The following is a 24199-nucleotide window of genomic DNA, read 5'->3' as shown; positions in this document are numbered from 1 at the left end:
AATGGGTACAGTACCAATTATAATGATTCAGATTGGTCAAATTAAGCATAAATTTTTTTATCAATCAAGTGAAAAACAATTATAACCGAAATGTTTCAAAATCATCACATAATAAAGAAAAAACTTGTAAAATTTGGATCTACCCGTACATCCTTGGATCAATATTAAGTTAAAAATAAGTTAGTAGTCCATGGCAACAAGAAGTATTAGTTATAGAAGTGATAAGCGTTGAAGAATATTTTTAATATTTTCGTCATTCTCTGCTTCTTCACGAAGATTTTGAATAACTAAATCCAGCCTTTTTTGCAAATGAGGTGGAGCTCCAACAGATCGTTTTAACAGTCCTCGAATGGTTGAGCGCATCTGAAATGAATGAAATAAATACAATTCAGATGTCGGTTGGGAATATATTTACCTCTTCGTGAATCTCAAATAACATTACAACGTTTTCTAATGTTATTACAGCAATTGTCGGTTCGCTGGCAAGTGAAAACAGTTTTGTGATAACTTCAGAAATATTAGCATCGACGAGTGTACTGTAAATAAAGAAACAGTTTTCAGACTATTTGAATATAGCCGCTCTCAATATTTTATTCTGAAATGGAAACTGAAAAACTTACAAGTAATCATCATCTCCAATGTGGAAATCCTGACTCCCATCTGATTTTAGCATGTCAATTCGCCGGAAATTACACAAGTATCGGAGCATATTTATATAGATTTCCGCCAGAGGGACACCCTTCTGTTCATTCGACCATTCGTCGTGATTTCTGAAACTTCCATTATCAGTAAATTTGAGATTGTATATACCTTTATACCGTTCTACTAATTTTAAAATATTCGAAAAGAATGCAAGAGGAGGTGAATCGTCACTGAAACCATCTGGACAGAAACACAGAACAGAAAGATGTTGATTGATAAGAGGAGATATCACAAAGCATGGAGATGAAGTTTTCGTACTGATTTCGTTCATATATTCCATTATTCGTTCACTGGACATTTTTATCTAAATGAAAGCGATATTATCGATACATATCGCTTTTTTTCTGAGTTTACTTGTGGTAAGAAGTTGGCAAGTAGACACATTTGAATGTTTTGAACAGTCATTTTGACTCGTTTCACTGGATCTCTGATTGCTGGAATCGTGAGAGACAAATTGGTGATGCAGACTCTCATGAAATCCGACTTCTTTTTTCCAGATTTGAGAGTTAGATGAGCAAACTGAGTAAATTCGAAAAACATATTGATGATATGCTGCAAAATAAAGTCAAGATGAGCAATATTGATCTGAACTCACTGCTAAAATGTCTTGTCTCAGACCCATTTCTTCACGACATCTTATCAGAAATTCAACACACTGGTCCATGTCAGAAATCCGTTTGAAATCAATCAATGATAATGAAGAGCACACGAGTTGTTCCATCACTTTTATTTCTCCCGAATCCTCAAGTCGATATGACTTGCACATGGAATGACACTTTTCAATGATGAATCCACAAACCGACACATCGAAAATCGAGTTTTTCTCGAAACGCATTGTGAAAATTTCAAGAATTCGTCGAGAGCAAGTGGATGTAGACTGCATATCGAATCCAATGAGATCCACCATTTTGATGAAGCTGTTATTTGTTACTATCTCGAGGCAATCGTCTTTTTCAGCTGTGAATTCCAAGAAAGATGCAATTAAATCAACAAGTAGATGGGTGTTTTCTTTTTTCTGAAAATTTGTAACTTTTAAACATTTTGTTGTATAAAAGGTTATTGCTCTGCTTGGAAGTTATTAAACTCACCTTGGTTTGATCATCCATTCTTATCCGAACTAGTGCCAATTCAATAATTCGATTGATATCTTTCAATGAGTAATACTTTGCAGTAAACGATGTCCAAGCAGCACAACAATTAACAAAAGTTGAAAAGTTGGCAATATCCACGACCCTCATCCATACTGATCTGCAACCACTTTCAAAGCAGTTAAGAGAAAGAACAAAAATGAGAGAGATGCATCGAGAAAGAGTAATGTGTGAGAGAAGGGAGCACAATTTCGGACACAAAACGACACAGAACTGAGTGACGATGCGTAACCGGCAGTTCTTTGTGTTGCGATGAGGAATTTAAGAAAGGAAGGGACGAAAGCTTTATAAGTTGTTGGATGTAATAACTGAGTTACAGTATTTATATATTGCTCACACACATTCCACCTTCCGGACTTACTTTTTCACGAATTTCCTATTCTCTTCGACTGGAGGCATAGGGAAAAATCGTTTTCCAAGCCTTGTCAGTGGGTCTTCGAATTCTTCATGCAGAGCGAAAACTATATCGAGAACTTGCTCAGAATGAACAGATAGATACTTGGAAGGCAATCCCTCAATTACGGCTGATATCAAAATATATGTCTTCTCATTCAACGGCGTAGCTTTTCGACAGTATGCAAAGAGAGGAACAAGATCATCGACAGTTTGTGCTCTGTGAGCAATACATTGAACTATCCAAGCAATTCCTTGAATTGATACATCCTGTTTTCTTACTTCTGGTAATAAAAGCTTTTTGCGATGCGAGTCTTCCATTACATCTTTTGGAGCTTGCATCCAATCATGAAGAACTCGCCAATGAGGAGAACGATTCAAGGGGTCAATCAGCATACTGTATCGTGAAATATGAACCCGCGCGAATATTGAAGAAAGATCATCGGGGAACACTGAAATATTGAATAAAGACAACTTCTCCGGACAGTTGACTTACCGGAGCACATCAATGAAAGTCTTTCTAAATTTATTGACAAATTCGTTTCATCAAAAAATTTGAGACAAGCTATCATCGAGCATTCAACTGGAAAATCATAAATAATGATACAAAAATCAGTTTTCTAACTCACTATAAAATCTTACTGGAATATCAATAATTTCTGAGAGCTTCAAAAACCAATTCATCGCCATGTCTTTCACATTTTTCGGCACTTGTTCGACATTGAAATTAACTGGAAGATCAGTTTGTCCATTTTTATTTCGTGCCTAAAATATTGATTATTTGTTCAATAAGTTAAGATGACATACTTCATTCGATTTCAATAATAGTCGATCGTGAAGAAGTTTTCCAAACGTGTCAATTACGTCAATAGAAAGAAGCCAATAATATGGATATTCTTCTGAGTATGGCGGTATGGACTGTAGGAGATGTGTACATTCAACGACTATCTGAACTTTGAGAGTTGCACAGATAATAATAACAGATTTGCAATTTGAAACAATAGCAAAAACTAGTTTAAACTTCAGAAAAAAAAACTTACTTTGAATGATTCAACACGATCTTCTCGTCCCCACGCTGTTATCAGATTTTCTCTGAGCGTCAAAAACTTTTGTGAAACGTCTCCGGCCTTTTTCAGACTTTTAAGATTCTTTTCATCAGCTAACGACTTGAGACGAGCTTTGAGCACATCAATTTGCGACATTCCAAATTCTTTTGGCTTTCCAATTGATAAAATTTGTGCCCTTTTCTCTCTCCATGGCTGAAAATCTGGAAGTTCAATGTCGAAGCATGAGCGATCGGCTTTTCTGTTTTCCAAAGTGTTGTCAAGAGAAAAACTGCGAGAGGATTTCGTTGATTGCTGAAGAACATCTATATCTATTTTATCGTCTGTATCTGCGCCTCCGAATGTAGCTCCTGAATTTTTAATAACGTATTAAAGATTTCTTTCAGAAGTGTTGCTCACCTAGCGGATCCTCGAAGTCATAAGTTTCCTTTTCATCTAAATTATTAGAATCACTTTTTTTTGTTTCCCATCTTGTCCAGAAGTCGGCTAGTTTCTTTTTTGTCTCTGAATCTTCGAGAGGATGCTGTACTGCCGGGATTACTAAATTTCGGTCGGTTTCGAATTTTCGGGCGGCAGGTCGAACCTTCCAGATTGGCTCAGCCGCCATGCCTGAATGATCATGAATCTTATTGCAAAAATATAATTGTATTTTAGTGTGTGAGATAAATACTGAAATGTTCTGAAGTGAAAAACATTTTTTTGTCCGAGAGGAGTACACGGCCGAAGACCGACAGCCTGCTTGTCGGGAGAGTTAGGCCACCATACGCGGGAGTTCAAACTGCACTCTGAAACATATGAAACCGGTTAACCCAGGACTTGCGATGAACCGTATGGAATTTTGGAACTTTGAAGCTTTTTATTTACTTTTTTTTTGAAATAAAAACGCAGCGGTCATAAAAAGAGCCGGCTCTATTACAGTTTAGATGTCCTTTGAAAACTTGAACGTCCCAAAAAACACTTAGACGTCCCTTAAAACACTTAGACGTCCCTTGAAACACTTAGACGTCCTTTGAAACATTTAAACGTCCTTTCGGATCCCAAATATGTTCAAAAATGTTTAAACGTCCCAAAAAAACATTTAGACGTCCCAAAAAATGTTTAGACGTCCCATTAAATATTAAGACGTCCCTTGAAGTCTGAAAATTTGGTTTTAAATAATTAGACGTCCCAAAAAACATTTAAACGTCCCAAAAAATGTTTAGACGTCCCTTCAACACTAAAAGCCACTGAAAGTGTTCAAGGGACGTCTAAACATTTTTTGAGACGTTTAAATGTTTTTTGGGACGTCTAAATGTTTTTGGGACGTCTAAATGTTTTTTGGGACGTTTAAATCTTCAGAACTATATTTTGGGATTTCAAGGGACGTCTAAACATTTTATGGGACGTTTAAACGTTTTTTGGGACGTCTAAACTTTTTAAAGGACGTTTTTAAAAAATAGAGTTTGAAAGGACGTTCAAGTGTTTTAAGGGACGTTTAAGTGTTTTAAGGGACGTTTGAGTTTTTAAAGGACATCTAAACTGTAATAGAGCCAAAGAGCCTTCTCAACAAACTTTGAAGAAATGCATGTTTCCAGCTGGTGGAAACTTGGTATATGTGTTACTGTAGCTTCGAGTGAAGCTGAATTTCTACGGCGAAATGTTGAACAGATAAACACGACAACAAGTTTATTATAGAAACATTGGAAAACTATCGACCAAGCCATGCATTTTTCAATAAAGAATTAATTTGATCAGCTGTGACTCTTTTGTCAATGGTTCCGCCATCACTCATTGATTCCCAGTCTGGAACAGCATCTGGAATGAAACAATTATTGAAAAAAAAGTCATATTTCATACATAACAATGGCAAGCCGAAGAGTAAAGTATTATTTTAAGTGTCTTCAATTTATTTTTGGCAAATGTTAAGATATGGGTCAAGAGAAGAATTTTTGAGAACATTCAATATGAGAAGAGAAAAAAACGTACTTTCATCAGCTGGTTGGTCAAGTTCATAATGATAAGGAATCCACTTTTGATGTGAATACATTTGATTATACATCAAAACTGGCGAAGGATCGTAGTCGAATCGTTTGGTCTGAAAATAAATCATTAAATTATTGATAGCTGAAAAAGATCCCACCTGAACATAATACGAGAAAACAGTGTTACAGAAGTAGAAAAGAAACAGTGAAAGGAATAAGAATACGGACATTTTGCTTGAGATATATCCCTCTGAAAAACGATAAAATTGAATAAAAAAAATGAGATTGAGTGCTCGGAAGAACTGGAACACGATTCATTAGGATGAAACGAAATAGGGAAATTCTCGAAATTTTATTGTATTTCTCTTCTTCAATACACAAAATTCACAACCACAACAATAACATTCAGGAGCAGCCACGACCTCATTGTCTTCATGTTATTTTTATTATTTTTTGGCCAGTCAGCACAGCTAATTTCAGAATGGTGGTGGGCAGGGTCTCTTGGAGATAATTAGTCTGATTAGTCTAGAATACGTCATTTCTTTGGGAGCCAGATTTCTGATTTCTCTGTGTCACACCAGAAGAAGTGGAACAATGAGAGAACAAGTTTGAACAAGTCACGCGAACTTTTGCTTATTCTTTCTAGAGGAATGTTTTACGTGATGGATATCGGTGTGCTCTCCTTCTACACATTCTGAAGAACCCGGGGGATTGAACAATGTGTTGACGTCGTAAAGTGACCAGAAGAAAATAAATAAGGACCGAAGAACTGAGCGAAAGTTCTGGAAATGACGTGGAAGGTCGGCGAGCGGATACTGCTGAAAGTAATTTGTGGCTCTGTGTTCGTAAAGAAGGAGTTTCAAATTTGGAAATTGGTTTGACAAGTCTCTGTCGAAGCTTCTCTTGCAAACGTTACTCTGATCAAAACACAGAAAAAGATACAATTTGAACTTTTTGATACTCGGATAACTTCTTTTTCGGATTTCAAAAGACAAACAATTGACTGTATCCGTTAGCATATCCAAATTCTTTTCCTCCCCTCCTTCCGTCTCAATTTTCTCTCTTGTATCGTTTTCGGAGCAAACAAAAAAGAGTTCATAGTGTTGTCTACTTTGTCTGCCGACCAACTAGCCGACAGTCACACAGATATATTGAAACGAATTGAAACGAACAAGAAACAAATAGAAAAGATGGTCAATACAATATGTTTTATTGTTTTCCAATGGCCGAGCCGCCAAGGATCAGTGTCTTCTGAACAGACTGGATTCGATAGAAGGATGACCTCGAATGTGCCAAGGACCGGATAGTCATAACAAAGAAACCGTTCTTCCTTCTCTTTTCAGGAATTGATGCTCACTTCATGATGTCAATTCTCTCTTTTTGTTTTTTTCTCTTCTTGATGTACTAATTTTTATATTTCTTGTGTAGAAGGTATATACAAAGACAATAAAACCAATTTTTATTCAATTTCATTGCAAAGAGAAAAGACGCGTGTGGGACGGCGATTCATCGAGCAATCTTATGGGTTGTACTCAATTGGGAGATTCTTACGACGAACCATACCGTCTCCTTGGAACCATTCACGACGGAATTGCTTGGCAGCTCCATCTGGAGTGTTGGTCCACTCAACAGTGATACGGTCGTTGTTGGTGTCCTGTAAAAAGAATACTATGAGTTACACAAAACTCTTTTATAATTTTTACCTCTTGTCCGAAAGCGAAAGCATCGCAAGACACGGCAAGAAGGACAGCCTCCTTTGGGTCGAGGACTCCACATGGTGGATCAACTCCGAGACGCTTCATGTTGGTGGTCTTGATACCATATCCAATGCGGCGAGCAGACGAGTTGATCACCTTGATGTGGTAGGTGTGCTTGTCGTCGTATGGGGCATTGAAGACGATCTTGGCGTTGGGTTGGGTTTGTATGTCTCCTGGTGGGACGGATTGAGCCATGGCGGTTTGATTGAGTGATACTCGATGAAGATTCTGATCAACTACCTCCCCTTTTATGCGGTTTTCTTATCTCTGCTCCAGATCTTCGTTCCAGAAACCCTCCTAAAAACGTGGAAAGAAGGTTGTCAGTTCACGTAAAATACTAACAGGACATTTTCTTGTTCTCCTATTGAAACCCGTGAAGTTTTTCAAAGTAAATAAGTTTTTTTCAGAGTTTAATTTTTTCTTGTTTTGCTGCAGAAACTAAAATTTACATGTGTAATTTCTTTCGAGTCCACAAAAACAGTCTCTAGTATTTCTCTATTCCTCTTCCGTCACTCGCATTTCAATCCGGCTTAACAAATGTTACTGTTTCGTTCTTCCATTCTCTCCGTGGCTCATTTTGACTAATTCTATTGTGTTTCACTTGTTAAGTTTCCATTTAAAGACAAAAAAGGAGATTTGAGGGGGCGGTCAAATGCTCCGAGAATTTCAAGGTCAATTGTATAGTTAGGTCTACATACGGTTTTCTGTTTTTCTCTTCGGTAGCTGGCTTTGCTGTAGGAATTTTCATTGAGTTCTGATAGTTATTTCAATCCATTTTTCACCTCAACCATCGCCCAATAAAATGCTCCAAGAGGTCATTGCAAACCGTCTCGATGCGTGTCTCCGCCCAATCTCGATCCACTTCAAAATCTCCTCGAGCAGCCATTTTTTGTCTCTTTTATTGCATTCATTTTTAGTAGAGACATCTCTTCACATCTCATTCATCTTTATCTGATTGATTGCTCATATTACTTAATTTTTTCTTTTATTTCACTGGCATTCATGAAGTGGCAAGTTTTAAATCTACATAACTCGGAAGATTACTGTAACACTGAAGTGTTTTCTAGAAACTTTATAGTTTCCACTTTCTCTTTGGATTTCATAAAAGTTCAGAAATTCTTGTTTTTTTCAGAATGACTGTGCGAAAAAAGAAAGAAAATAATACGATGACGACAGCGAGTTGGAGTTATAAAAACTCTTTTTTTGCATTCAATCCATCATATGGATTTCAGTTGACCGATAAAAAGAAGTAAGTGTTTTGAAGGATCTAAGGTTGAGATTATTGTCTTTTCGTCACAGTAAATCAAATACAACAGCTAAATGTGACTGGGATTGGAGACAGTATAGGGACTGATCTGTATTTGATGGCTAAAATTTAAAGCATAATTCCATAGTTTTCCAAAAATCAAAAGATGGTTTTGTAGAAAAAACAAAAGTTCAAAAAGAGTTTTCGTTTGGATTGTTAGTCTTTGAAACATCAAATCGCCGCCTCGACTGACCACCTATTTTGTGTCTGTTTCACAATCTCTTAGCGCCCCCAAAGATACTCAAGAATAGCTTGTTAACAGTCATCAATGCCTGCATCTCCTCACTTTTCCATACTATTTCTGATACATGCGCTCTTCAAAATGTCGGTCATCACAGGATAAGAACAAGAGGGACAAGAGCTAGACGGTGAATTTGACTTGAGCATTTTCTCTCTTTTGTTTATCCCTCTCTTCTTGCTCTTTTTTCAATCATTTTTGGTCCACTCTGCGCCGCCTATTTCGGGCCGCCTACAGTAATCTGTGCACTCATTACTGTTAAATTTTTCAAACTGGGCGCCGTTGACGCTTCTGACGATATCAAAATTGTGTCGGTCGAGGAGAAAATCCTTCAAAAGTGAGTCGATAACAGATTTGAAATTTTCCTTTCTGAATTTTTCCTAACTTTGGTAATTATATTTTTTCTTATCCGATTTTCAAATGGTTTCTCAATCGGAACTCCTGACAAATAACCAAAGGTTTGAAAAAGAGATCTGATTCACTTACAGATTCAAAAATAATTTTTAATTTTGGATCAGAAACACGATTTATTTGATTGAGAAACCTATTTTTGCATCTTTCATAATTTTTCAGCCGTCGCCAAAATACCTCTTCAACGACCATAACAACTAGCTCCGGCGGGGGAGGACGGTTCGTTTTAGCATGAATTTTCACTGTCTTTTAGATGGAAAAGTTGAAGTGAAAACTACCCATAAATTGACAATACTCGGAATTTATATGTAGTTATTTCGGGGTTTAGGGTCATTTATATATGAGCTTTATCGTTCCCAATTAGTGAAAGCTTGACTTCTAAAACAACAAAATCGAAAATTCTAAAATCTCATTTTTCAGATCAAACTCTTCCTCTGGAGCTACGGTAATCAGTGATTGCTCATCCAGTGATGTCAGTCATTTGGAACATTTTCCGGATAGGTTCGTTTATTTCAAATTTCGTGAAATATGATAGTTCGTGTTTTAACAAGTTTACAATTAACTAGTCTGTATAAGATTTCGAAAATCCTATTAAGAAGATTTCCGAAGTCTATTTATGTCAATATTTGTGAACGGAACACCAGAGGAAGAGGGGTCGGCTACTTGAAAGCAGTAGCCAAAAGGTGCGCTTTGTGTGAAAACATTGGAAACTGAGTGACCGAACGAAAAGAAAATAAGAGTTTAGAGAAGATTATTATGATAAGAGGAGATGGTTCAAGTGGTTCAGAGCACGCTTTTTACAATCTTCCAGACTGAAATAGATGGCTTTTAGTTGCAGAATAACTGAACTTTTTTTTATTGGCTGTTGGAAACTGAACATTTCAAAACTGTTTCATGTGGCACAAATTCCCCAAAAGTTCTTTATCTAATTCATGTTTTTGAAATCAGTACTTGAAAGATTGTTATAAAAAATAAAATTTAGTTCTTCAAAAAACTCTTATAAAGTATCAATGTTATTCCAGTCTTCTAAATTTTATGCAAAACTTTCTCAGACTGTCCTTGTTCTAGTTCCGAGTTTCTCTTCCAACCTACAAAAACTTCTTCTTCTTTCTCTTCCTTTTCATTTTGTTTTCAACTTTCTGAAAATATAAATATATCTCATCGCAAAGTGTTTTTTGCAGAGGCAATCCGTCATCCAACAGGTGACTGACCTTTCATCTTATTTTCTGTTCATCTTTCTTTGTTTTTTGTTATTACACTCTCTTTGGCTCAAATTTGACATTGAAGTTAATATATCATTTATAGGTGAAAATCGAATTAACAGAACAGACCCATTCAAGTACTTTAATATAATAGTGACAGTTTCTGAATCAGTAGATAGTTATTCTCTTTTTTCCCCTTCCAAAACTTTCTCCCAATTGCTCATTCTTTTGCAAGAACTGCAACTTCTCAATTCCATTTCGGTAATCTCTGCTTCTCTTCATCTCACACACTATTTCATTCACTTCTCCAGGAAGAAACCGGCTCCAAGAGGTGGAGTCATTCTGCTCCCGTGAGCCAACTCTATTTCTCTACTCTCAAAGCGTGTTTCTCTCTTTTCACCACCCTTCCAAACCGATTGTGTGCCAATCCGATTGTCTGGCGCCCGTGGTGTGGCTCTCGTCCGCATGAGCAAACTACCTGACACATTCTGATTATCATTTTTATCACTCCGACACACACAAAATACTTATTCAACTCAGGTTTTGTTATGCGTGATCATAATCAACGACTACGGTAACTAACTATTCTTTCGATTGTTCTCAACATGAACAAGAAGGCGAAAACTGTTATGATTGACTATTCGATCACAAAAATACTGGAACGCAACAAAAAGTAAGATTTCGTCTCCGATTCGAGAACTTTCTATTCCACATGTGAAACTTAAGGGGAGTCTGCGAGTCACTCAGTTTCTATGTTACAGTAGGATACAATTAATCCAGACCCAATTGTTCTTTCATTCCCTCGCCTCACTTCCAAGACCGATTTAAAGCAAAATACTCTACTTTCCTCTGTTGTTCCGTCTTGAACTCTCTCCCGATTACATCAAAATTTAGCTGATCGACTAGACTCTAATTTCTCTCTTTATTCAAATATATCATTTTACTCCTCATCTTTTGACACTTGATCTTTACATAACCTGCCAACATACTCTCTTTTTTCTTCCCGAAATCTCGCCATGCTGAGAAACGTGGATATCTTTTTCCTCTCTTGAGCAATTTTTTTCTACAGAATGTTTGTTCCAACCTGTCTCAATTTTTGATTTCTCTTTTTTTTCTTTCGTGGGTGCGCGACAGTCTCGGTCACTTTTCCAAAGAGCATTGTTACATCCAAATGCTCTCAAATGCGGTGCTCCCGTCTCGATTCATAACTATCGCCATATTAGGGGGCATAAAAAACTAGATTATTCTTCTCATTTTCCTCAAATGATTAGCATTTAAAAATTTCAATGAAGGAGACCTGAATGAGCATCAGAAAACTTCTAACTAGTAAGGAAAGTGAGTGAACATGGGCAAGATACTTCTGAATTTGAGAAGATGGAAGTTGAAATTTTCATGCAAAGAAGAAGAAATTAAATCTATTCACTCGGTTACATGGATGAAGTTCAGTTTAGTTACAATATGATCGGAACAGTTTAACCTTACTTACAGTAATATTCTTGTTCTCTGGCTTCAAGTTGTTTATTCTTTGTTTAACAGATCCAGTCATCTTCTGATCATTGCATAGTTTCCAGTTGTCTAAACATCAACCATCATCACCACTTCACGCTTTCTTTTCCATGATCCAACTAGATATATCACTAAAGAACTCCATATCATATCTCAAAACCAAACTTCAAACCTAAACGTCTGAGACATAATCCAGTTTTATCTCTATCTCTTCCTCTCTTCATTTTCCAAATGTTTTTGTCTCCTGACCACCCAACAGTTCTCTTTTCTGTCGTATTTACAAAAGCCTTTAGTCTTGAGTACTTTCTCTCACCAGTATCACTTTCCCTTCATTTTTTCCATGCAAAATAGTCTGCGTCTCTCGATTATTGCATCTCTAAACTTTGCGTTTCGGACAAGACTAATCAGCCGGTTGCGCAAGAGAAAAGAGCCACTGTGAAATTTCGAAAGCTCTCTCAAATAGACATAGTGTCTGATGTAGACTGTAGAAACTATCTGTTGTTGGCACCTCACGTTGGCAAAACGTCAACAATGACGTGGAGATTATGAAGGGGAGAAAGAGGAAAAGCAAACAAATATATAAACATTTGATAAGCGGAATTATATGAAAAAAAGAGAACGGACTAAAAGAGAATGTTACAGAAATGCTCGATTGGCAGCAGTGTTCGCCGCCCTTTTCATATTGACTCTACTAATTTCGATATCCTTCATTACTATTGTGGCAATCCTATCGGATGGTTTCTCCACTCTTATCTCAGGTATTCCAGTTTCTAATGGCCACGTGGCAAGCATTCACTTATCTCCCAACAAATAGTTCACTTCTGAATGCAATGAATCATAATTCAACTACTACATTATTACCATTCTCTTCTACTCCAGGCTCCGAATTATGTTCGAATCCGGATGGAGATGGATATGAAACAAAATCTTCGAATCATATTAATTATGGATTATACGGATCTGATAATTCAACATGTTTGACTCCGGATTGTATTCGATTGGCAGCTAATTATCTGAATAATATGAATCGAGATGCGAATCCATGTGAAGATTTCTATGAATTTGCATGTGGAAAGTATACGACGAGGAAAGTAATTGCAGAGCATGAGAAGAAAGTTACAGTACTCAGTGAAATGAAACGAGAAATGGATAGACATCTCAAAAGTTTGTTGTATTCTCAATCATTTTTAAAGAGTTTTTAAACAAATTCTTTCAGATATTCTCGAAAAAACATCGCGAGAGAACGCAACTCGGTCAATGAAATTAGCTCAAATCCACTATGATTCTTGTATGGATGAATTTGCTCAAGATGATTTGGGAGTTCAACCGCTTATGTCTTTAATCTCGAATCTTGGTGGATGGCCACTTCTGACGAATGCTCGATTTGATTCAATTGATTTTCAATGGGAAGTTCTTGCTGGTCATCTAGCATTACATGGTGTCGATGGAATATTTCGAGTTTTTGTCCATTCCTCGTTCGATGACAGTAATAAACATGTGCTTATGGTGAGTTAATTGATAGTTTTCAGTTTAAAACTAATTTTTCAAATCTCAGTTTTCACCACCAAAATTGTTTCTGGAAAAGAAGAAATTCTATCGAGAAGTGCCTTCATCAAACGTTTATTTACAATACTATCGTCAATATATTCTCTCACTTTTGTCCCTCTTGGGAGTTGATATGGAAGATGAAACTGGAGTTATCGAATATCAAGTTGATGATATCATTGACTTCGAGAGGAGAATCGCCAATGTGAGTTCTTCCATCAGAAGTTTCCCTATTTCACAGTTTTTTTTCAGTTGACTCGTATCGAACTTTCTCGAAACCATAGTTCCATCAACAACATGATAACATTCGGAGATTTCAAAAAGAAGTACGATAAAATCAATTGGGAAGCATTCTTCAATGAGGAAATGAGAAGTAATCTCGGTAGAATGCCAGATTCTCTTCTTATTAATGTTGTTGACGTCAACTATTTCGAGAATTTGTATTCATTGATCAAATCGAAACCATTGAGTTCAATTAACAACTTCCTCATGTGGTGTTTGGTATCAAGTTATGATTTCTATCTGCCTGCCAAATATCGAAAACCCATGTTGGAGTTTCGACAGAAAATGTATGGAGTTAGTTCTGATGTGAGTAAATTATAAGTTTAAAAAGGACATCTTTCAACTTTCTCATCAGGATCCACTCTGGGAAGTTTGTGTCGGAGAAGTTCGAGATAACCTTGCAATGCCTCTTTCCACTGAATATGCTCACAAGTTTTTCACTCAAAGAGACAAAAAGATTGTGAGTGAAATCGTTTGTGTATATTGACTTCTTCTCTATATTTAGGCGGAAGACATGATTCGAGATTTGAAAAAAGCAATGGAACAGACGCTTTTAAATGCCGATTGGATTGATGAATCAACGAGAGAAGCTGCATTAATGAAATTGGATGCAATGGGTCATAAAATTGGGTGAGGTTGTTTCCACGATTTACTGTTTTGAACACATTCCAATTCCAGATTTCCCGATTCTCTACTCAATGAAACTGCCGTTTTACTTCCATATGCTGGTGTCAGATTGACTGCGAATCAATTCTTTGATAATGCGATATCTCTGAAGAAAGCTGCTTACAGGTAAAACTTCATTGTTTTACTCAGGCAAAAATTTTCAACAAAAATTCAGAGATGCTCTGTCGAAACTTCATCGTACTCCATCAGTAATTGACTGGGCTTCTCCTATCATCGCAGTGGACGCTTTCCATTATTTCACGGGGAATGAAATCAGTAATTTTCATTTTTCTTATTAAAACTAATTTGGTGTTTTAAGTTTTTCCCGCTGGAATCCTCCAATTTCCAATGTTCGTTCCTGATGCCCCTTCATTCTCCAATTACGGAGCAATTGGAATGGGAATAGGTCACGAGATAACTCATGGTTACGACGATCTTGGAGCACAATATGACGATAAAGGGAATCTACGTGGATGGTGGCATACAGAGACAATGACAACATTTCAGAAGAAGAAACAGTGTTTTGTCGCTCAGTATGGGAGTAAAATTGAACCACAGACCGGCAGAAAAGTTGATGGAAAAATGACGATTGGGGAGAATATTGCAGATAACGGAGGACTTCGAGTCGCGTTTCAAGCATATCAACTGAAATTGGACAGAGAAAAAGAGACAAGAAGACTTCCGGGATTGACAGAATTCAGTCCAAATCAATTGTTCTTCTTGGCATATGCTAACGTGAGCTCCGTTCCATTCAAGTCTTCCTAATACATTTTTTAAATTTTAGACATGGTGTGAAGCATTGAAATCATCAGCAATCGATCATATAATGGATACAGATGTTCACTCACTGGGAATGTTCCGTGTGAATGTTCCTCTTCAAAATCTTCCAGCATTTTCAAAAGAATTCGATTGTCCGATTGGCTCTCCTATGAATCCATTTGAAAAATGTCGCATTTGGTAGATCATTTTTAAATTGATTTAGGTCTCTGGTCCTTTTCACAAATCATGACTTTTGTATTACAAATTCTTTAGCCTCATATCGTTTTTCTACGCAAAAATACTCTTGGAACAGGTTTGTTCAATCTCAATCTGTTTCACGAGTAACTAGCCCTTCCCCTCTTTCATTGATCTCATTTTTTGACTGTTCATTTGGTTTTATTTTTGAATTTTTGAATATTGATCCGGGTGATAACTTCAGTTTAAAATATTCAATAAATAATTATATTTATCGGTCACTGAAGTTTGAAAGAAAAGAAAAGATGGAACAAAACAATACAAAAGACTGGATTTGTTCCTCTTTTCTCGACAATAAATCGTTTTATCTTTTTCTCTCTTTTCCAATTCATTTGATATGGAAATCACAATGACTCGACAAATGTTCTCTCTACTTATTATTCTGATGTTTCTTAGCGAGTAACTATTAGAATCTTCAAAAGGAAGTCATTATTTCAAGTGTTTCAGACAAGTTTCAGCTCAAACTGCAAATGATAAACTAGCAGCGTGTTGTGCTCATGATCCACAAATTGACCCAGGATGTGCAAGCAAATATTGCAATTTCGGAAACATCAATCAGTTTATGGTAAACTAAGAATACGGTAGTAGGAACAATTTACTTTTTAGGTACTGCCATTCATTGCTGAATGTGGACCAAAAGGAAACACGATTTCGAGAATTTGGGACTGTATAAGTTCAAAGCATGATCACACCAACTGTTGTACTAATCAGGTAAACTTTCATTCATTTTCGATGATTTTCTTTTCTATTGGAAAGTTACTTGAAGTGTTCATCCGATTTTTAATGACTCCAGGTTCTAGCAGCCTCTTTCAAAATGTCTCAAAAACTTCAAGAATCACATATTCCAGAACGTTCTCCCACTGTGTCGTGCTTTCTGTGATGCCTCGAAAGCTGTTCCAACCGATATGCTTAAATATGGATTCTGTACTGCTGAATTCGATAAGTACCGCCTTTGTTTCCGTACTCATTTGAAGCATCACAAGGCAATTCGTTCTTAATTTTATTCCAATTTATTACATTTCACTGCGTATCTGGTACGGTAAATAATATGTAAAACTTGTAAATCTCTTATTTCCAATTCATTTCACTTGACATACTTTTTATTTTTTCATTTCAAGTGTTATAATTATCATGAATTTCAATTCGATTCACAATAATTCCCAATTCACCGAATAAAACGTAACAAAAAACGGTTGAAATAAAAAAAGAAACAGGAAAAAAGAAGACGAAGACGTTGGGCAATTGCGGACTGACGAACCGGTTCGAAGACATTTCGGTGGTCAGCTAACATCAGAGAATCGGTTGTTTTCTCATGCTATTATCTAGCTTCTTATCAATACGATATGTCTTATTATCACAACGATTTTCGTTTTCTCTCCAATTGCAACACAATTGATACATCGTATTGAAAGAAGAAGAAGAATACGAAGAAGAAGAAGATATAGTTTGATGACGTGAGGTTCTACAACTACTACTTCTTTTTCTTCTTCTTCTTCTTCTTCTTCTTCTTCTTCTTCTTCTTCTTCTTCTTCTGAATTCTGATTCCTTTACTTCTGTAATAATATTGATTGTACCTGTACCTGCTTATATAGTTTAGAATAATACTTTAGCAGTTGTTTCATGGGTGTTACACAATCTGCTTTACCGTCAAAAAGTGATCTCACGAACTGAAAATCTAGACTACATTCATTCGGAACCACCCACCTCTTTCTCTCATTTTTTCCTTCACCTTCAGCTTCTTTTCTTTCGGTTTTCTTCTCTGTTCTGTACTGTCATCTTTATGTGAAACTTGAACAATCCCCTTTTCATTTTTATTTCAATTTCTTGATCTTTGACTGTCATTTTCTTATTTGAGATTACTTTTGACATCACTTTTACAGTTTTCTTGGCTTGATGACTAATTCAGATTACACTTTTTTACACTTTGTTTCTAGTCTGAAAGTGTATAAATTTGGTTTCAAATCGGAATTTCAGTTTTTGTTTTAGATCGTAATGCTGTTTCTGGTTTTTGAAATGACAGTTTGTGGTGAAAATTACTCCGTAATGTTTCAGAGCGACATCGTTTATAACTTTTAAGATTTGGATAATCTTCAGCAGATCCTCCTACTATTCAGATGGTTTTCTTTCTCTCATTCTTTCATTCCTTCACATTGTTTCACATTGTTGTATTCCTATTTATTTTTCTATTTTCAGAATGAAATATCTGATTCTTGGAAGCATTTTGATAATTTCCGTTGCCGGTCAAGGATGGCAATGGAATCCATTTAATCAATGGCAACAACCAGCAGCTCCAGTTTGGCCACAACAACAACAATGGGGCGGAGCCAATGGGTTCGGAGCTCAGCCACAACCACAATCATTTGCTCCAGCTCAACAAGGAGTGAAGAATGCAGTTCAAGATAGAATTCAACAAATGTATGACTTGAAGCGTGCTGTCAAATGAAATTGAGTTTTTTTTTCAGTTACGGAGTACCTGGGAAGAGGAATGCCAATCAGAAATTGAGAGTTTGCTGTAGATCGTTGAAGGATGCTGACGTGGACTGCAGAAGAAAATACTGCGATTTTGAAGCTTTCAGACCAGATCAGGTAACCTCTTCCCCGTTTTTCAGATGTACTCTACTCTCATTTTATTTTCTTTCTAAATCTGTGATTCCAGGTGCTTGGATACTTGGCAGAATGCTCTCCAAAGGGTCCAACAGTCGGTCAAATGTGGGATTGTGCATCTTCTCGTGCTGATCACACAGCCTGTTGTCAACGTCAAGGAGTTCTTCCAGCATGTATGGCTTACTGTGAAACAACAAATGGAGTTCCAACTGATTATCTCAAATACGCACTCTGTGTTGGACAATTCGACAGAATCCGTTTCTGTTTCCGTGAATATCTCGAAGGACATCCAAACATCAAGGGAGATTCTTAAACTACAAGTATTTAGCCGTCTTATTCTTGAATTTTTTGCTTTACTTCCGTCTTTCATTTATGTTTATTTCCAGTTTCATGTTTCAGTAAATGTAAATATTTGTTTGTTTTAATAATAAATATTACATCCTTTGACTACTGCAAAACAATATTTCTCCGGTAAACATTTTTTCGATTAACCATTTGCCGAAAAATGTGACCTTTGTCAGTTGAGCACACCCTACTGATAAGAGCTGTCAAACGAGCACGTTCAGCGAAATTCATGTAATCAGTACGTCTCAAACTCAATCATCATCGACTTTCTTTCCTCGTTTTCTACATCGAGTTGACCTATTTTCATTTTCAAACGGTTCGTTTATTTTTGTTTTTGCACGTTGTGTTTTTAGTCAGTTCTGTTCGTTTGTTTTTTCTGGAGATAAGCGCTTCCGTAAACTGTACATAAACTGCCGGGGGCAGAGAGGAAGAAAGTTCAAATTTAGAATTGAGATTGAACAAATACGTTCAAAAACCAAACAAATTTCAGTTCTATTTAATCACGGCTAGGTTCGAATTCATTCATTTATGCCTTGTTGTCTTGGATTTCAAACTTCATCTAACTGGAAACGAATTTTGATTTTTTTCGTATTTAAATTTCTGTATTAGTCAGAACTAAAATTTTTTACGTCAAATGCTCAACCTAAACCACCGGTTCTTTTTTCATTTCGTTCTCTTTTTTATGGTGTTTGGGGAGCTGATTCATGGAAATCATAGCCAATTCCATCAAGTTACGTACATAGAAAATGTGTCGCACTTGACGAAATTTCATGGTCATTTCCGATTTCTTCTTTCCTCATAACGCGTGTTCATAGTTGTGTCTTTATGATGATTATTGTTACCTCATAATTTTACACAATATGTGTGTCAGTCAGCTGATTTCCTTCAAAGAATTGATGATTCTCCAGATATCGTTTGATAAGAATAATGTTCACGCAACACTCCGAAACTATAACTGTTTCAGAGATTGACGTTTTAAAATGATGATGATGAAATGACGAAAATTATATCTAGTTTATGAAAAAGTAAACATTGGAACGTTTGTTCACTTTCAGATCTAATGCAAAAATTTCGAACACCAGAAGAAAAATGTTTAGCAATCCTTATTCTCCAACTTTCAATTGAAATCTTTAGCAGACTTTTTTTTCTGAGGATGGAGACAGACACTAACTGAAAGGGAGGTCATAACGAATTTCTCTAAGGAAAATCATAAAAAGTAAACCTGTTTCTGTCTCTTCTCTATTCAACTCAATCATCCCAGCAGGTGGCAGTCTGAGATCCTTGTTAGGTCATGCTTTTCAGTTCTGATTCAATTTTCCCTTCTTCCTCTCTTCGTCATTTCTTCTCACCCAGCTGTTCCCTGCTTAACCTTTCACCCAACCCAAGACAAACACTTTTTCTTTTCTGATTGATTCATTTTAACTCGAGAGTATATCTGGCTGTACCCATCTATTTGTTCTCTCTTTTCCACACTAATAAACAACCGGTTCACCTCTTTCTCTCTCTTTCTAACCTCATTTCCTAAATACCCTTTTGCACCACCTCACACTATTTCCTAGCTGTTTTTCTATACATCTGAAGTTTGAATTCTGATGTTCCAACTTCTTGTTTCCTTTTTCATCCAATTGACTCATCATTTTACGACAGAAAATGAGTTTGAATGAGGAACAGAATGGAATTAAATCATGATCTTGTAACCTTCAAAAGTTGGAGAAAAGACGTCATCTGGCGGTGAATCGGAAGAAAAAGAAAGGAAATTGGTTCATTCTTCTTACATTTTTCAAATTTGAATCCGTCTCTATCAATGTTTGTTTTCCTGATGATCTTCCGATTTCTCTATATTTAGAATTCCGTTTTTTATTCCCTTCTTATATGTCATCAGTCAGATTTCGTACTTTGTAGGAATGTGAATATAAAGATAAATTATTTAAGGTCATTTCTGTTTCTCAATTCTCTTTTAATTCTTCAGCTACCAACTTTTCAATGAGAACTTTATTCTTCTATCTTCAAAAAGAAAAAAGTTCATTGTGGTCAGTTGCATTGATTGATCTACTTAGTTGGCATTCTCTGCTGATTTTTTTCCGATTGATCTCTCTGATTTATGTGGATGTTTTCTCGTTCTGCTGCTTTTTTCTCTCATTCTCTGAAAATAACAATACATGTGGAGGATAGAACAAAACTAGTTACTCTCTTCATTCAAAGGAACAATTTTGCGGACTCTTGGCGTTCATTTGTTTCAACTATTTCACTCCAGAATTTTATAAAGATAAGTTTTCGTTGCTAATTCAACAAACTGAACAGTTTCTGTAATTATCCAGAAATACTGCCAAAAATAACATCATCACGGTAATATGAATCTGATTTTCATTTAGCTCCTTTTCTGTTTTACTGCAACTTTTTATCCTGAAGGTCATAATAATTGAGTCAATCAATGAGTAATGTAGCGCATTTGAATATTGTGGTTTCGTTCTGTCACGTGCGATTCTTCATTTTCCGAAAATTCAAATTTGAATACGCCCTCTACTCTTGAATACTCTTTCTCTCAGTTTCATTCATGATCATAATCATATTCTGTTTTGTATTTCAAAAGCAATTTGAGTGCAATTCTTCTGTATTTTTCTACAAGCAACTCAAATAACATCTCTCTCAATATGTTTATCCGGTACTTCACAACTCAAAATCATTATCACTAATCGAAATATTTATCTTCAGGTGGTCCAAGATGCTGGACAAAATCAGATTCAAAGTATTTCTCGACCGACCATTTTATCAACCAGGCCAGACTATTCAAGTCAGTTATTCCGTTTTTGTTAATTTGGCATAACTTTTGAATTTAAGGGCCACGTAATCTGCGAACCTCATCAACCACTTGAAATCGATTGTGTTGAAGGAAGAATTCATGGAGAAGTTCAATACATTCCAAACAATCAAAACAATAATTCCACAACTTCATCTTTTCCAAAAACTAGAGTTATAATAGACGAGAAAGCTCAGTTATGGAAATATCAAACAGTCAGTGAAATGCTCGGATTGGATATATTTTATGATGAGAACCAGAACAGTCATTTTTCGAGTGATAAGCCATGTGGATCATCTACTTCAACGTTCACATCTTCCGCGACATTTCCTATTCAAATTGACCTACCTCATTTTGCCCCGCCCACTTTTTATTGTCCAGGGTCTCCAGTAACTGTGAGATTCACCTTGGAGGTATGCACTTTCGATGAGATTTTTCAGATTCCATCAGTTGTTTATTTTCAGATTCAACTGTACAATCAAGGATTCAAAGTGGCTTTTCACGAGGAGAATTTAGTCGTTCTTAACTATGAATCCATCAAAAGACAAGTCATTCCCAAGCCAATCAGTCATCAAAAAACATTTCATTTTCCAAAGTATCGTTTTCTAACTCTCCGTTTTCTCCAATCATATAATTTCAGAGAACGTTCGATATCACTAGATGTTCTTCTTCCAACAGATGTATTCACAACGACTGCCAGAATTGATAGCTGTATTACTGTTTGCAATAAGTGAGTTGTCTTCTCTTCGTTTTTTCATGAATTATTGACTTCAGATGGAAACAATCCCTAAAGTATGTGCATTTAAATATTGTCCGTCGTATTTCTGCATTGAATCAAACTAATGAAGTTATAGATACTGTCAAAATTGATACAACAGGTAACTGAAGATCTTGATACATCTCTTCATTGGATTTCGTAATTCAGGAGTTGGTCTTCAATCTGGAAAAACTAAAATAGCTGTCGGAGAAACGTATTCATTCCGTCCAATGTTCAATATTCCCGCACTTCCTCCTAATATTAATGTGAATGGTTTATTCAAAACTGAGTATTCGTTGAAAGTTACAATTGGTAGAGCTCATAATTTTGTTTTGGCTTCATATGAAGTTCCAATTACAATTGTGACAATGGATCAGAGTTATCGTAAATCACTGCAGAAAGAAGGTGAGATTTTTCAATAAGGAGGAGCGCAAGGCCTCCGGCCGTTTCAAAGTAGCAGAACAGTGCGCGCAGTGCATTGTGAGGGCCTCCGATGGATGCCATGGAGGAGAATCGGATTTACTTTATTTTTAAGTAGTTGATCTCTTATTGTGTCTACAACTTCAAAAAAATTATGAGAATTAGTTTGAATAATTTCTCATTCTGGAAAATTTCCAATATAAATCATCTTCTTCTTATCGTACTATTTTCAGATATCCTTGTCGACATATCAACTTCAAATACTGCTTTAAATAAATCACCGGTTGATCTGCTTGTTTAAATTTCTTTAATAAATGTTTTATTGATTGAAAATTCTCGAAAAAAAAACTCCAAATAACAGATAAAAGTAATATAAAGCGTTCAAGTATAACGAGGTCAATTGTTGTTGTCTTCCACTATTGCACACTACATTCGATATAAATTGTAGAGCATTGAACTCACTTCGGCGGACTGGAAGATCCAACAACTGTCATTTCAGTGATTTCAACTGGTTGGGGAACATCAGATTCTGAAATTAAATTGATTTAAATTTTCCATTCGGTGACGTTAAATCTAGATGTAATAAATCGAAAAGCATGCAATTCGCACCTTTTCCAATGACATCAGTGGAAGTGAGTGTCTGGAGTGATGCAACAACTGCAATAGTTTTCCCCAATTTTTTGGAGTTGCGGCGCACTTTTTCGCGTTCTGGGGCACAAAATAGCTGAATTCAAAATGAAGGACTGCAAGTTACCTGCTTTCTTTTCCTTTTCGGAGGTTGGGGCTCCAGTAATTGTACGAATTCTGCCACGAAGCAAAGCTGAACTCCACATTGAAGGGGCATCGGTTTCCGTTACAAGCTTTCCATTTATCATTTTACGGCCATCTGAAACAAAAATAATTTTTGAAATGGAAAAGATCAAAGTTATGGTCAATAAAATATACAGAAGTTGAGTTATTTATTTCCTATTTTCGAAAACTGACCTTCTGTGTAAGAGACAACATCTTTTTGTTTCACTTCTGAGAACTTTTTCAAATCTGAGTCCTCAACTCCATTTGTGACGTCATCAGATACTTTTCGATTTGTGGCATAGAACTCCACAGAATCAGAAGGAGAATTCATCATTCCGAGCATTTTTTAATTGTTTCTGTTCTGAAATAAAAAAGGAAATATTCAGAGTGAATGAGGTAAAAAGAGAAAGATCAAGATCGTCTGGTTGTAAATGTAAGGAATGAAAAGAGAAGATAGATACGATTAAGTGATAAGATTGGAATGTGACTGGTTTGTGTCTTGTGACAGAATCCAGCTTAATCAGAACAAAATGTCAGAAATCTATGTTGGCCGTTTCAGAATGTTCGAGAATAGAAGAATTAGTAGAATACCATAAAACATCAGTTGGATCCAACAGTTTTATACAAACGACCTGTCTTTCAAAATTAGAGGAAACATGGGCGGAGCCTGTCCGGAGGGGGGTCATTTGTCTTTGACGAACAAGAGACGGTTTGCAGGAAAAATGGTGAATGTGACTCGTTTCTGAATCACTTCCAACCCATCAGCGACCTGATTCAATTACGGCTCACTAGGTTTTGATCTAGATTGGGATGACGTGGCAGAACGTGTGATTGGAGGAAAGAGAGGCAAAAGGCATGGAACCACAAAACAAAAACTGACGTAGTGACCTTTGAGAGAAAAAGAAAGTTTTGGATGGTAGTACAGACAATAAACATTGGTATGTAGTTTGTGGTGACTGGGTTTGAAGTGTCTTCTACTTCTATGTCTTCAGAAAATTCTTCTGATGGGAGAGGATGAATCAAGATTTCATAAGAGAGTAATCTACTATATACATAGTCTACAAACCACATAAAGGCTAGAAGATCATCAACAATTCTCCGAGATATCTTCATTTTATTTGGCTAATAAGACTACACATGGTTTCGCATTTCCGTCTTCACGTCATCTGGATATAATCTGATGATTTAGTGTTCTGGTTCTTCAATCTTTGGCAGTACACAGTTCATTAAAGATTGATTACAGACAAGGATTGTTTGTCAGAAACAAAATACGATGTGACACTTGGCGT

The 24199-nt window shown here is 36.3% G+C and overlaps 7 protein-coding genes across 7 annotated transcripts; 4 read left to right on the top strand and 3 right to left on the bottom strand.

The window, feature by feature from the left end:
• Positions 1–210: 210 nt before the first annotated feature.
• Positions 211–5498, bottom strand: GCK72_005883 (uncharacterized protein; the record flags this gene model as incomplete). The annotated part of the gene is made up of 15 exons (XM_053725381.1): positions 211–363; positions 416–536; positions 621–770; positions 819–1006; positions 1057–1254; positions 1298–1717; positions 1791–1950; positions 2212–2695; positions 2740–2826; positions 2873–3008; positions 3051–3191; positions 3284–3657; positions 3707–3916; positions 5273–5381; positions 5427–5498. The coding sequence occupies 15 exons, from the start codon at positions 5496–5498 to the stop codon at positions 211–213; spliced, it is 3003 nt and encodes a 1000-aa protein (XP_053589575.1).
• Positions 5499–6787: 1289 nt separating this feature from the next.
• GCK72_005882 (uncharacterized protein) lies at positions 6788–7220 on the bottom strand (the record flags this gene model as incomplete). The annotated part of the gene is made up of 2 exons (XM_003109023.2): positions 6788–6922; positions 6972–7220. 2 exons carry the CDS (start codon positions 7218–7220, stop codon positions 6788–6790), a joined length of 384 nt encoding a protein of 127 aa, XP_003109071.1.
• Positions 7221–12461: 5241 nt separating this feature from the next.
• Positions 12462–15142, top strand: GCK72_005881 (uncharacterized protein; the record flags this gene model as incomplete). The annotated part of the gene is made up of 10 exons (XM_053725380.1): positions 12462–12852; positions 12905–13194; positions 13244–13438; positions 13486–13821; positions 13871–13975; positions 14021–14145; positions 14194–14307; positions 14357–14457; positions 14501–14916; positions 14966–15142. 10 exons carry the CDS (start codon positions 12462–12464, stop codon positions 15140–15142), a joined length of 2250 nt encoding a protein of 749 aa, XP_053589574.1.
• Positions 15143–15556: 414 nt separating this feature from the next.
• GCK72_005880 (uncharacterized protein) lies at positions 15557–16193 on the top strand (the record flags this gene model as incomplete). Its single annotated transcript, XM_053725379.1, has 3 exons — positions 15557–15594; positions 15643–15760; positions 16044–16193. 3 exons carry the CDS (start codon positions 15557–15559, stop codon positions 16191–16193), a joined length of 306 nt encoding a protein of 101 aa, XP_053589573.1.
• A 1196-nt stretch (positions 16194–17389) lies between these two features.
• On the top strand, positions 17390–18112 carry GCK72_005879 (uncharacterized protein; the record flags this gene model as incomplete). The annotated part of the gene is made up of 3 exons (XM_003109000.2): positions 17390–17610; positions 17658–17781; positions 17852–18112. 3 exons carry the CDS (start codon positions 17390–17392, stop codon positions 18110–18112), a joined length of 606 nt encoding a protein of 201 aa, XP_003109048.2.
• A 2754-nt stretch (positions 18113–20866) lies between these two features.
• Positions 20867–22419, top strand: GCK72_005878 (uncharacterized protein; the record flags this gene model as incomplete). The annotated part of the gene is made up of 7 exons (XM_053725378.1): positions 20867–20935; positions 20983–21354; positions 21406–21536; positions 21582–21671; positions 21716–21819; positions 21867–22103; positions 22352–22419. 7 exons carry the CDS (start codon positions 20867–20869, stop codon positions 22417–22419), a joined length of 1071 nt encoding a protein of 356 aa, XP_053589572.1.
• A 157-nt stretch (positions 22420–22576) lies between these two features.
• Positions 22577–23253, bottom strand: GCK72_005877 (uncharacterized protein; the record flags this gene model as incomplete). Its single annotated transcript, XM_053725377.1, has 4 exons — positions 22577–22647; positions 22728–22826; positions 22873–23004; positions 23103–23253. 4 exons carry the CDS (start codon positions 23251–23253, stop codon positions 22577–22579), a joined length of 453 nt encoding a protein of 150 aa, XP_053589571.1.
• Positions 23254–24199: the final 946 nt, after the last annotated feature.

Source organism: Caenorhabditis remanei, chromosome II, assembly GCF_010183535.1.
Source record: "Caenorhabditis remanei strain PX506 chromosome II, whole genome shotgun sequence".
Lineage (NCBI taxonomy): Eukaryota > Metazoa > Nematoda > Chromadorea > Rhabditida > Rhabditidae > Caenorhabditis > Caenorhabditis remanei.
The sequence above is the reverse complement of the archived record's forward strand: the minus strand, read 5'-3'. Positions and strand labels throughout refer to the sequence as shown.